Source organism: Ornithorhynchus anatinus, chromosome X4 (assembly GCF_004115215.2).
Source record: "Ornithorhynchus anatinus isolate Pmale09 chromosome X4, mOrnAna1.pri.v4, whole genome shotgun sequence".
NCBI lineage: Eukaryota > Metazoa > Chordata > Mammalia > Monotremata > Ornithorhynchidae > Ornithorhynchus > Ornithorhynchus anatinus.
The window spans coordinates 8005869-8018160 of NC_041752.1; the positions used below are offsets into that span (position 1 = coordinate 8005869).

The 12292-nt window shown below is 55.6% G+C and overlaps 1 protein-coding gene across 1 annotated transcript; it reads right to left on the reverse strand.

The window, feature by feature from the left end:
* Positions 1–240: 240 nt before the first annotated feature.
* LOC120638137 lies at positions 241–3293 on the reverse strand. Its single transcript, XM_039910688.1, is given in 5 exon segments — positions 241–1007; positions 1153–1476; positions 1558–1922; positions 2770–2908; positions 2910–3293. Coding segments are annotated over 5 exon segments (1308 nt in total). The 5' UTR covers positions 3276–3293; the 3' UTR covers positions 241–893.
* Positions 3294–12292: the final 8999 nt, after the last annotated feature.

A 12292-nucleotide genomic window follows, 5' to 3' on the forward strand; every position in this document is an offset into this window, starting at 1 on the left:
CCTTCTTGGCCTGGCCCCCCTTCTTTGCCTTCTAGGCCTGGCCCCAAACCTTTCTTGTTCCAAGTTGGTCCCCCCGACCATTGCCTTCCAGACCAGGCCCTGAAGCCTTCCCATTCCAGGTTGGGGCCCCCAGCCCGTTGTGTTCCGCTTCCTGCAATGCTAGGGTCTTACCATCTCAGGTCTTCGGACCGTCTCCGGAGGTGGCCTGCGCGTTCTCCCAAGGAAGAGTCAGCCAGAGGCACCAAACTTGAAGCAGCTTTATTAGTTCCCGTTACATTATGCCAAAAGCGGCGGGGGCGGCCCCCGTTGTCCCCTCGCATTCTCTTTTTATCAGCCAAGCGGGTCATGTGGCATGGCAACCAGCGTTCACCAATAAGAGAGGAGAACACGTCCCAGTTTATTTGGCATACACCTGTGCCCCGACTTCCTTATCAGAGGGAGACCAGATGAAAACATCTCTGACCTCGGATACCGTGGGAACATCTCTGACCTCGGATGCCGTGCGTGACTGCATACCCCTGGGGGCCTCCCAAGGCTGATTTGCTTTTCTCAGCCTGGACCTATTTGCTAGGTACTCGTTTTTTGGCTCGGCCGCTTGCCATTCCCCGTGCTTCCGTGGCCCCCCACGTCTCCCCCTTTCCCTTATGCGGGGACCGCACAGGGCCGTCGCATGTGAAGAGCGAACAATTCGGTCTCCACGTCCCGGACTGCATGGCGCAGGAACCAAAGAATAAGGCAAACGAAGCACGGGAGGCATAGAAGACAAAGCAGGAACAAACCAGCGGCAGTCACCACATGCCACAGCCAAGGGGGCAGGCCCCCCGGCGCCTGTCGAGACAGCCAGCTGGTGAGCGTGGCAAGAGAGTCCTTGGCCAAGCCGGACAAGGTGAAGTTCAGCTCCTGAGCGCGCAATTTGTTGACCAGAAGCCGCAACTCCTGTAGCTCGGAAGAAACGTTCGCCGCCAAGAACAGGCCTTCCAAGTGACGCTTAACGGAGAGCCAGTCGCCTGGGAAAGAGGAGTTAGTCGCGTTACAAACGAGGGAAAGAACACATACATGCCGGTAACGGTAATCGCATTGAACTTCCTGTCTCAAAGACAGGAGGCGCACTTCATCCCCAAGCATTTCGAGGACGCGTTCCAAGCCCACTACCTCTTGCTGAAGCGAGACATCAAGCTGCTGCTGTACCGCGAAGGCCTGACAAGTGCTATGCATAAAAGCCTGAAGCTGCGAGCCGAGATACCCTATCCCATCAAACAAGTTTTGGATCTGCCACTCCTGAAAGGCAGAGAAAGCCAGGCTGGCAATACCCAAAACAGCCTCAAACAATTCCCGCCTCTGTTGCTTGATCCATTGCGACACGTGATACCAGTTGCGCTCGGACAGGGAAGAGAACCACGGGTGTGCCGAGCGGACCGGAACCAGGAGGTATCCGGGCCGCCAGACCAGAAATGTGACTATCCCTTGCCCATGTCCCTGACAGGGGGAATCATTCGTGAGGTCACAGTCTGAGGCGAAGAGAGCATAGTCGGAGTCAGAGGCTCACGTGGCGCTCACCTCGACCGAGCGGTTCGAGCCAAGCCGACAATGCAAAAAAGCATAAGGGGATGGGATCAAGATACGGCCCGTGAAATGGTACCGGTAATCAGTACAGTTCTCCGGCGTGGATTCCAGGGTGATGTTAAGGCCCTCTCGGAAGACCGCCCGCCACACCCGATACGGGTAATCCTGACAGGGCCCCTTGCACGGACATGAATGAACCGTCACGTTCATGGTCCTCAAGGTAGTGAAGGCTTTCCAGAGGCCGGGATGTTGGGTACCGGCCAGAGATGCAAACAAGACCGGGGCGGCGGCCTCACTATAGGAGTGGTTACGAATGGGATTGTCCCAAGTAATAAGGGTGGTGACATTGTCCCCCAAGACTACACATCGGAAGATGCTCGTAGAGCATCAGGTCAGTGGAACCCACACCCCCACACAGCTCTCAGCGCAGCGCCTTAGGGGGTGGAAAAGGGATAAGGGAGGAGTTACGAATTGGCCCAAATTTCCCCTCGGAGTGATCGGTAACAGTGACATTAAGGCGTGGCCATGTACACCAAAGTCCCCCGTGTAAGCCCATCATGGTGAGGTTCCGGTGAGTGGGATGCCCCTCGCCCCGGAGAAGGGTGACTGCCTGCGTGACCGGCCAGCTGCAGAGGGCCAAGCAGTACCGTCATATCGATGCAGACACATTCCGGGATGCATCATAAAAACAAATAGGCAAACCCAGGCTCCGGAGGGTAACGTTCCACAACGCAACCGCCTCCTCCCCACGGTTCTGACGAGTGTCCCGTGGTTGGCCCGTCAGTTTGGACATATTACCCCACAGGATCTGGTCTGGCGAGTCCTCCCGCCATGAGACTAGCCGCACCACCGGAGGGTGTGGTACCAGCACCCATCACCATTCTCCGCTCACCTCCTCCTGCGCCAGCAATGCGGAGTCAACCAGGCCTGCCAGGTGACTTGGTGGCCTCCTGCTGGGCCTGGCACTGCTCCGACGCCACTGCCCAGCGAGAGCAGCAGCAGAAGTTGTAGCATCGAGTGCACCGCCCTCCGAGGGGGCCGAGGTCACCGAGGCCGGGTCACTGCCGTCAGCATCATCAGTCGCCCCTCGAGGACACGGAGGTTTCGGCTTGAGACCCAGACTGGCCCCTCTCCTCTGACCAAATATGACTGGTCAAGCATATCCTCGACCGCGGATAAGAACCTGATGTGGTCCCTGCCACCCGCCTTGGGCGTCCTTCCACATAGCCTGTTGAGCCACGTCATCCATTTGCGTCCAGCGCGAGGGCAACCCCGACTTATCCGCGACGCACAGATGCCGCATAGCCGGGGTGAGGCCAGAGACTCGGTCCACACCCAGAAAACTTATGAGTATAGACTGCCGTGTCCAGCTCCCTCTGGCCCACCCGCCATCCCACCCCTTGTTTGGTCAAGAGGGTCCTGAGCATCCGGTTGGCATGCTCCACGATGGCTTGACCATTAGGGTTATAGGCAATGCAGGTGACATGTTTAATGCCAAAGGTCGTGAAAAACTTGGCCATGGTCTGCGACGTGTACGCCGGACCATTGTCTGTCTTGATCTCCCTTGGCACTCCGCTACTGGCAAACCAGTGGTACAGGTGGCTCTGCACGTGCCGAACCGCCTCACCTGGCTGCTTCGTAGCCATCAGGAATCCGGAGTGAGTGTCCACGGAGACATGGACGCAGTCGCGCCCCCAATGGGTGACATCCATCTGCCAGATGTCATTCGGGACCAAATCGCGCGGATTCACTCCGCTCTGGCCGGGTGGGCGTGGAAGGAACGGGAGGCACCGGGTGCAACGGCGTATGATGCCCCAGGCTTCCGCTTTCGTCAAACCGTACAGGCGGCGGAGGGAAACAGCGGGGAGGTGAAAAAGGGCGTGCACCTTCTGCGCTGACTCCGGGAAGGATCCCCCCGCTAGTACCTGATAGAGGCTGGCGTCCACCACTCGGTTACCCTCAAACACCGGCCCGCGGTTGTCGGTATGAGACCGGATGTGTATAACATATATAGGACTTGTCTGGGAGAGCAGCCTGCGTTGCAAGTCACACAGCTGTTCCCCGATTTCTGAGCGGCGGTCAAAGAGGATCGACGTCTCCAACCTGTTGACAAGGCTAACTGCATATAAACTGTCAGAAATAACGTTAATAGGCTGGGAATATTTTTCCAACGCCCAGCTGGTGGCGTAAAGCTCGTTCCTCTGCGTGGACTCATGCAGGGTAGAGAGCACGGTCAAGGCACCTGAGGTCTGGTTATACACCGCGGCTTTCCTATCTTTGGTTGCGTCCGTGAAAATATTGTCGCCCGCTACTGGTTCAGTCTGAACCACAGGTGCGCGCAACAGCCAGGTATTCCGGAGGAGGGGACCCATCAAGAGGGTCGACCTCTCCCTGACATGAGCCGTCTGCATGATTGTCGCCCAGGTGAGATCTTCTTGTGCTAGGGCATCAACCTCCCCCTGGGATATGCCCAAGTAGATAATCGGAGTGCTCCCCATCAGCACTCGAACCCGCCGTATTAGGGTGAGGCAGAAACGTCCAAGAATCACCTCCTCCCGCTCCAACACCTTAGAGGTGCGACCGGAGTAGCTCCACTCGAGCACCCGATTGTCTTGGTGGAAGGCGGCAAACAGTCCATGGTCTCTAAAGACAGTTACCTCCAACCATGCCGTCGGATCCACCCGGTCAGTGGAGCCCCGGGTAGCTAACTGGAGAATTGTCTGGACCGCATCCTTGGCGGCGGTCGTCCATTCCCTGGGTGACCGGAGGTTTGGGTCCCCTTTTAAGAGATCATACAAGGGCTCCATCAAGCCCGAAGGAATGGGCAATCTAGCTCTGAGCCATTGGATTTGCCCCACCAAGCGCTGTATGTCATTCAAAGTGGTATATCGATCGAATTCGATCTGAGGTGTCTGTTGTGTTACTCGATCACCCAGGAGGGAGAATCCCAAATACAAGAATGGTTCCTTGTCTTGGACTTTCTCAGGGGCCACCACCAAGCTGTAGTGCTTGAGGTGCTCGATCACTGCGACCATTAGGGAGTGAAGCTGACCCGGAGATGGGTGACTCAAAAGGATATCATCCATATAGTGTAACATGGTGGCGTCGGGGTACTGTGATCGGATATCTTCCAGTATCTTCCCGACGTACCATTGACAAAGTGTCGGGCTGTTTACCATGCGCTGGGGCAGGACCTTCCATTGGTATCTCTTAGTGGGTGCAGCAAAATTAATGGACAGTACCGTAAAGGCAAATCAGGGTCTATCCTGCTCGTGCAGTGGGATACTGTAAAAGCAATCACGAATATCAAGGATCCTGATAGACTGCCCCTTTGGGATCATATTTGGGGAGGGCAAACCCACCTGAAGCGGCCCCATAGGCTGTATAAGGGCATTAATCTTTCGGAGGTCCATAAGCATGCGGTATTTCCCAGTGTTTTTCTTCTTTATCACCAACACGTGAGAATTATTGGGGCTAAACGAGATCTCCAAGTGCCCTGCTTTCAATTGCTCCTCTACTATCTCCGTGACCGCCTGAAGCTTTTCTAAGGTGAGGGGCCACTGGTCCACCCACACAGGCTCGGAAGACTTCCAGACTATCGCGGGTGTCTCCAGGCGCCACACCCCAATGGCCCCTATCCAAAATTTTCAGCCTGATCAGTCAATTTTAGTCCCATACCCTGCATAACATCTCTCCCCCACAGGTTTGTTCCCAGGTCTTGGACCACAATGGGCACAAATTGTCCTTGTTTTCCCTCGCATTTCCAGGCTAGGGATCTGTCAGCCTTGTGGGCGGTTTGTGTTCCGCCTATCCCTTTTATGCCCATCTGTCCCTCCGTCGTTGGCCACGCGGCTGGCCAATCGCAGTGGGTGACCACCGAGCGGTCAGTGCCGGTGTCAAGAGTCCCTCGAAAAGGAATCCCTTCAACAATCACCGTCTTCCAAGGTTTGGCTAAGGTTATGGTCTGGGGGTCCCGCCTCTAGCGGTGTGGCCTTTGCTATGGGTCTCGATCTTTCAATGAATATAGGGTATGGGTAAGGATTTGTTAGGGGGACTTGGCTTGAGCCTCCCCCCATTGTGGTGGTGTGAACCACCCCTGATGTTCGGGACTCGAGACCGGTGACAAGCACGTCCCGTGGCAATGGCCAAATGGGGATGGCCACAGTGTCCCCCGGGTTTATTTTAACATTGTCCATGCACCGGACAGCTGCCCACGGGGTTCCTGTGTCTGGAGCTCTCGATATTCCTGGAGTAGCAAGTCCTTTGGTTCTGACTGCGTCACTGGGTAGGCGTGCGGGGCCCGTGCGGGGCCTCCCCGCCAGTTTCCCGACTGTTGTCTGTGCCTTTTCTGCCGACACTGTTTCGCATAGTGCCCTGGCTTCCCGCACTGAAAACAGGTTGGGGCGCCCCTTTCCTGGGCCCCAACGCTCAGGGATCCTCCCACACGGCATTGTGCCTTCAAGTGTCCCTGTTTACCACAGCAGAAACACTTCCTCTGCTCAGACATTCCTCCACGTAACCCCTTCACTATGGCCCCCACTAGCACCTGTGCTTTATATTCCTCGCCCCCCAATCCCTCGCACCGGCTAAGAATATCTTCCAAGGGCGCATCCTTTGGGAGGCCCATCATCGCCTTTTTACAAGCAGGGTTAGCGTTTTCCCTGACCATCTGTTTCAGGACTATCTCCGCTCCGGCATTGTCGCCTATAGACCTCAATACTGCTTGTTGCATTCTGGAGACAAAGTCATGTATAGGTTCTCCAGATCCTTGCATGATCTGTGTCATGGGCAAGCGCCGGTCCCCTTTCTGGGGGACCTTGCTGCAGGCTGTCAAGGCTAATTGTCCCACTAGTACGTACGTCGGGGGGGTCGTACAATAATTGAGCTTCGGTGGTCTCATACTGTCCCATTCCTGCTAATATTGAGAAGTCCTCGGCGGGGTTCTGAAACTCGTGCTGTTTTTACCATATCCTTCACCACAGCCGTTTATTCTGACATCCAGATTATAGATTGACCCGGGTCTAAACAACCTCGAGCCAGAGATTTCCAGTCATTTGGCGTGAGGACTGATTCTAAGGTCAGATTTTCGAGCAATTGCTGCACATAGGGAGAGTCCGGCCCGTAGGAGGAGCAGGCCGATTTTAGTTCCTTTAGTTTAATCCACGCTATCGGCTGGAAAGCCCATTGCCCGTCCCCATCCTGTATCACGGGGTATGCGTCCCAACTCCCTGTGTCCTCCCCCAATCTTCTGCCTTCCTCCAGCGCCAATTGCATCGGCCGTTCCGGGCGGACCTGCGCGAGCCTCTGCTCCCACCCCTCTTTCTCGGGAATCGTGCTTAAGCCTGCTACCCATACTCAGCTAGCCGCCTTCGAAGCCGTGTCATTTCTGCCTCCTTTTCTGACTGCGCCATACTATCACTTTTAGCCGCCCCTGATTGTTCTGCTGTATCTCGCGTCTCAAGGACTACACTGGAGGGCGTGCCTACGGATGACAGATCGGGGTATAGCTTGTGATAGCTCGGTGTCGGGGTCGCTGGTGGGGGGGTGGGGGGCTGTACTATCTCCCCCGCACCCTCTGTCTGGCTGGTGACGTTAAAGTGTCATGGCTTTCACTCGGGCCCATTGAGCGCAGCCCCTAGGATGCCATAAATCAGAAAATCATGGTCGGTAAGCTCTCCCGGGGAAGGATCCTCATACGCTGTCATCTGTTCCCCCACTATCCTCCACTGATCCCCAGTCAGTCCAGACTGAGAGATCCACGGGCAGATCATCGTCAGCTTCCCGATAAATTCCCTAATCTTCAGATGTACGTTCATCCTGTGTTCCTTCAGAATCTTATAACAATATCGTACATACAGTTCCATCTCATCTGGCTTAAACAGGGGCAGCGACTTTTCCACTCCCATCTTTCCGCCTGACTATGAGCTCCCTAGTCTACGGGGCACTCCTCCTTGGCTTCCTGTTTTACGGGTCCCCTCTCCCTTGGGCCCCACTTTGGGCGCCACTCGTTGCGTTCTGCTTCCCGCAATGCTAGGGTCTTACCATCTCAGGTCTTTGGACGTCTCCGGACGCGGCCTGCGCGTTCTCCCAAGGAAGAGTCAGCCAGAGGCACCAAACTTGAAGCAGCTTTATTAGTTCCCGTTACATTGCACCCAAAGCGGCGGGGGCAGCCCCCATTCTCCCCTCGCATTCCCTTTTTATCCACCAAGCGGGTCATGTGGCATGGCAACCAGCTTTCACCAATAAGCGAAGAGAACACGTCCCAGTTTATTTGGCATACACCTGTACCCCGACTTCCTTATCAGAGGGAGACCAGATGAAAACATCTCTGACCTCGGATACCGTGGGAACATCTCTGACCTCGGATGCCGTGCGTGACTGCATACCCCTGGGGGCCTCCCAAGGCTGACTTGTTTTTCTCAGCCTGGACCTATTTGCTAGGTACTCGCTTTTTGGCTCGGCCACTTGCCATTCCCTGTGCTCCCATGGCCCCCCATGCCAGCCATTGCCTTCCACTCCTGGCCCAGGATTCTTCTCCTTCCATGTTTGGCACCACTGCCTTTTCCTTCCAGGCCTGGCTCCGAACCGTTCTCGTTCCAGGTTGGGTCCCCACACCTTTGCCTTTGAGGCCTGTCCCTGAAGGCTTGTGGTTCCAGTTTGGGCTGCTCCACCTTTGCCTTCCAGATTGGTCTCCCCCTCTTTTGCCTTCCAGGTCTGGTCCCGAGCCCTTCTCGTTTCAGGTTTGCCCTCCTCCCCGGGCTTTGCCTTCGAGGTTGGACACCCCCACTGTTTCGTTCCAGGTTGGGCCCCTACGTCTTTGCCTTCCAGTTTGGAGTCCTCCTCCTTTGCCTTCCAGGCCTGGCCCCAAACCCTTTTCGTTCCAAGTTGTGCCTCCCCCGGCCTTTGCCTTCCAGGTTGGACCCACCCCACCTTTACCTTCCAGGCCTGGCCCTGAACCCTTCTGGTTCCAGGTTTGCCCTCCCCCAAGCATTTGCCTTCCTGATCTGGCCCCAAAGCCTTCGCGTTCCAGCTTTGGACCCCAGCTTTTGCCTTTCTGGTTGGACGTCCCCCTCCTTTTCCTTCCAGGCCTGGCTCCGAACCCTTCTCATTCCAGGTTGGGCTCCCCAGTCTTTGCCTTCCTGACTAGGTCCCAAACACTTCTCACTCCAGGTTGGCCCCCCCCCCGGTCTTTGATTTCCAGGCCTGGCCCCGAAACCTTCTCGTTTCAAGTTAGGCCACCTGTCTTTGTCTTCCTGGCCTGGCCCGAACCCTTCTCATAACAGGTTTGGTCTCCCTGCCTATGCCTTCCAGGCCTGGTCCAGAACCCTTCTCGTTCCAGGTTGGGCCCCTGCACCTTTGCCTTCCAAGTCTGGCCCCGAACACTTCTCTTTCCAGGTTTGCTCCCCCTGGCCTTTGCTTTCCAGGTTTGGCACCAAAACCTTCTTGTTCCAGGTTGGACCCACCCCCCCGCCCCCCAACAGCACTGCCTTCCAGGCCTAGCCCCCAAGCCTTCATGTTCCAGGTTTGGCTCACCTGCCTTTGCCTTTCCGGCCTGGCCTCAAAGTCTTCTTGTTCCAGGTTTGCCCTCCCCCCACCCCCACCTTTGCTTTCCCGGCCTGGCCCTGAAGCCTTCTCGTTTCAGGTTGGGTCCCCCGGCCTTTGATACCAGGCCTGCCCCTAACCTTTCTTGTTCCAGGTTAGGCCCTCCTGCCTTTGTCTTCCCGGCCTGGGCCTGAGCCCTTCTCATTCCAAGTTGGGCCCTCTTGCCTTTGCCTTGCAGGTTGGGCCACCCTGCCTTTGCTTTCCAGGTTGGGTCTCCCCGCCTTGGCCTTCCAGGTCTTGCCCCGAAGCCTTCTCGTTCCAGGTTGGTCCCCTCCAGCTTTGAGTTCCCAGCCTAGGCCCCCCGCCTTTGCCTTCCAGGCCTGGCCGTTAACCTTTCTCATTTCAGGTTGGGCCCCCACACCTTGGCCTTCCAGCCCTGACCCGAACATTTCCCTTTCCAGGTTTGCCTCCCCTCTCCCCGCCTTTGCCTTCCAGGTTTGGCCCCAAACTCTTCTCGTTCCAGGTTTACCGCCGTCCCCCTCCGCTTTTGCATTCCCGGCCTGGCCCCCCAGCTTTGCCGTCCAGGTCTTTGCTCTAAACCCTTCTTGTTTGAGGTTGGGCCTTCCTGCCTTTGCCTTCTAGTCTTGGGGCCGAACCCTTCTCGTTCCAGGTTTGGCACCACCGCCTTGCCTTCCCGGCCTGGCCCCAAACCATTCTCTTTCCTTTTTGGGACCTCCAGCCTTTGCCTTCCAGATTTCCCCACCCCAGCCTTTGCCTTGCAGGTTTGGCCCCGAACCCTTTTCGTTCCAGTTTTGGTCCCCCAGCCTTACCTTTCAGGTTTGACCCTAACCCTTCTCATTCCATTTTGGGACCCCCAGCTTTTGCCTTCCAAATTTGCCCCCCTGCCATTTTCCTTGAAGGCCTGACCCTGAACCCTTTGCTCCCTGATTCCCCCTCCCCCCACCGCCCACCAGCTTTTGCCTTGAAGGTTTGGCCCCCAAAATTATTCCTTCCAGTTTTGCCCCCACAGCCTTTGCCTTGCAGTTTTCACCCCAAACCTATTTCATTCCAGTTTTGCCCTCCCAGACTTTGCCTTTCATGTTTGGCCCCAAACCCTTTTCGTTCTAGTTTGGGCCCCCCAACGTTTGCCTTGCAGGTTTGGTCTTGAACCCTCTTGTTCCATTTTAGGAAACCCTGCTTTTGCTTTCCATTCTTGCCCTTGAACCCTTCTCATTCCATTTTAGGCCCACTAGCCTTTATATTGCAGGCCTGGCCCTGAATCCCTCTCATTCCAGTTTGGGGCCCCACGCCTTTTCCTTCCAGTTTTGTCCCCCCAACCTTTGCCTTGCAGGCCTGATCCCCAACACCTTTTGTTCAGGTTGGCTCCCCCAGTTTTTGTCTTCCAATTTTACCCCCCAAGCCTGTGTCTTGCAGGTTTGGCCCAAACACTTTTCGTGCCAGTTTTGCCCTCCAGCCTTTGCCTTGCAAGTTTGGTCCCAAACCCTTTTAGTTTCACTTTGGGCCCCCCACTCTATGCCTTGCAGGATTGGCCCCGAACCCTTTTCTTTCCAGTTTTGACCTACCAGCCTTTGTCTTGCAGGTTTGGCCTTGAACCATTTTCATTCCTGTTTGGGACCCCCAGGCTTTGCCTTGCAGGTTTGGTCCCTGTAGCCTTTGCCTTGCAGGTTTGGCCCTGAACCTGTTTTGTTTCCGTTTAGGTCTTTCAGCTTTTGCCTTGAAGGTCTGGACCCAAACACTTTTGGTACCAGGTTGGCCTCCCCAGAGTTTGCCTTGCAGGTAATGCCCTGAACACTTTTCATTCCAGTTTGGGCCCCCTAGAGTTTGCCATGCAGTTTTGGCCCCGATCCCTTTTCGCTCAGGTTTGGGCTCCTCAGGCTTTGCCTTGCAGGTTTGACGCTGAACCCTTTTCGTTCTACTTTTCGTCCCACAGATTTTGCCTTTTGCAGGTTGGGCCCAGAATTGTTTTGATTCCACTTTGGACCCCGCAGCCTTTGACTGCAGGTTTGCCAGCCCCCCCATCCTTTGCCTTGTAGCTTTGGCCCTGAACCCTTTTGGTTCCAGTTTGGATCCCGCAGCCTTTGCCTTGCAGGTTTGGACCTGAACCTTTTGTTTTCACATTGTTTACACATTTGTTTTGTTTACACATTGGGCTCTGCAGCCTTTACTTTGTGGGTTTGGCTCCACAGCCTTTGCCTTGCAGCTTTGGCCCAAAGAATTTGGTTCCAGTTTGGGCCCTGCAGCCTTTCCCTTGCAAGTTTGATCCCGAACGCTTTTGGTTCCAGTGTGGGCCGACTCTAGTTTGCCTTGCAGTTTTCACCCCAAACACTTTTCGTTCAGGTTTGGGCCCCACAGCCTTTGCCTTACAGGTTTGACCCCCCCCAACGCTTTTTGTTCCAGGTTTGCCCCCCTAGAGTTTGCTTTGCAGGTTTTGCCACATCCTGGTTTGTTTCAAGTTGGGTCTTGCAGCTTTTGCCTTGCAGGTTGGCCCCAAACCCTTCTGGTACCAGTTTAGTCACCCCAGAGTTGGCTTTGCAGGTTTGGTCGTAAGCCCTTTTGGTACCAGTTTGGACCCCCTAGAGTTTGGGTTGCACATTTGGCCCCCAACCCATTTCGTTCAGGTTTGGGCCCCGCAGCCTTTGCTTTGCAGGTTTGGCCCCGAACCCTTTAGGTTCCACTTTGGGCCCCACAACCTTTGGCTTACAGGTTTTGGCCCTGAATCCTTTTGGTTGCACATTGGGTCCTGCAGCCTTTGCCTACAGGTTTGACCCCGAAACCAATTTGTACCAGTTTGGGCCCCACAGCCTTTGCCTTGCAGGTTGGGGCCCGAACCCTTTTTGTTCCCGTTTCGGCCAGATAGCCTTTGCTTTGCAGGTTTGGCCCCGAACCCTTTTCTTTCATGTTTGGGCTCCACAGCCTTTACCTTGCAGGTTTGGCCCCCAACCATTTTCATTCAGGTTTGGTTCCCACAGATTTGCCTTGCAGGTTTGGCCCTGAACCAAACGCTTCTCGTTCCAGTTTGGGCCAAGCAGCCTTTGCCTTGCAGTTTGGCCCCGAGCCCCTTTTGTTCAGGTTTGGGCCCCGCAGCCTTTGACTTGCAGTCTCTCCCCCCTCCCCCCCTCCCCAGCTTTTTGGTTTGCAGGTTTTTCCCCGAACAAGTTTGGTTCCA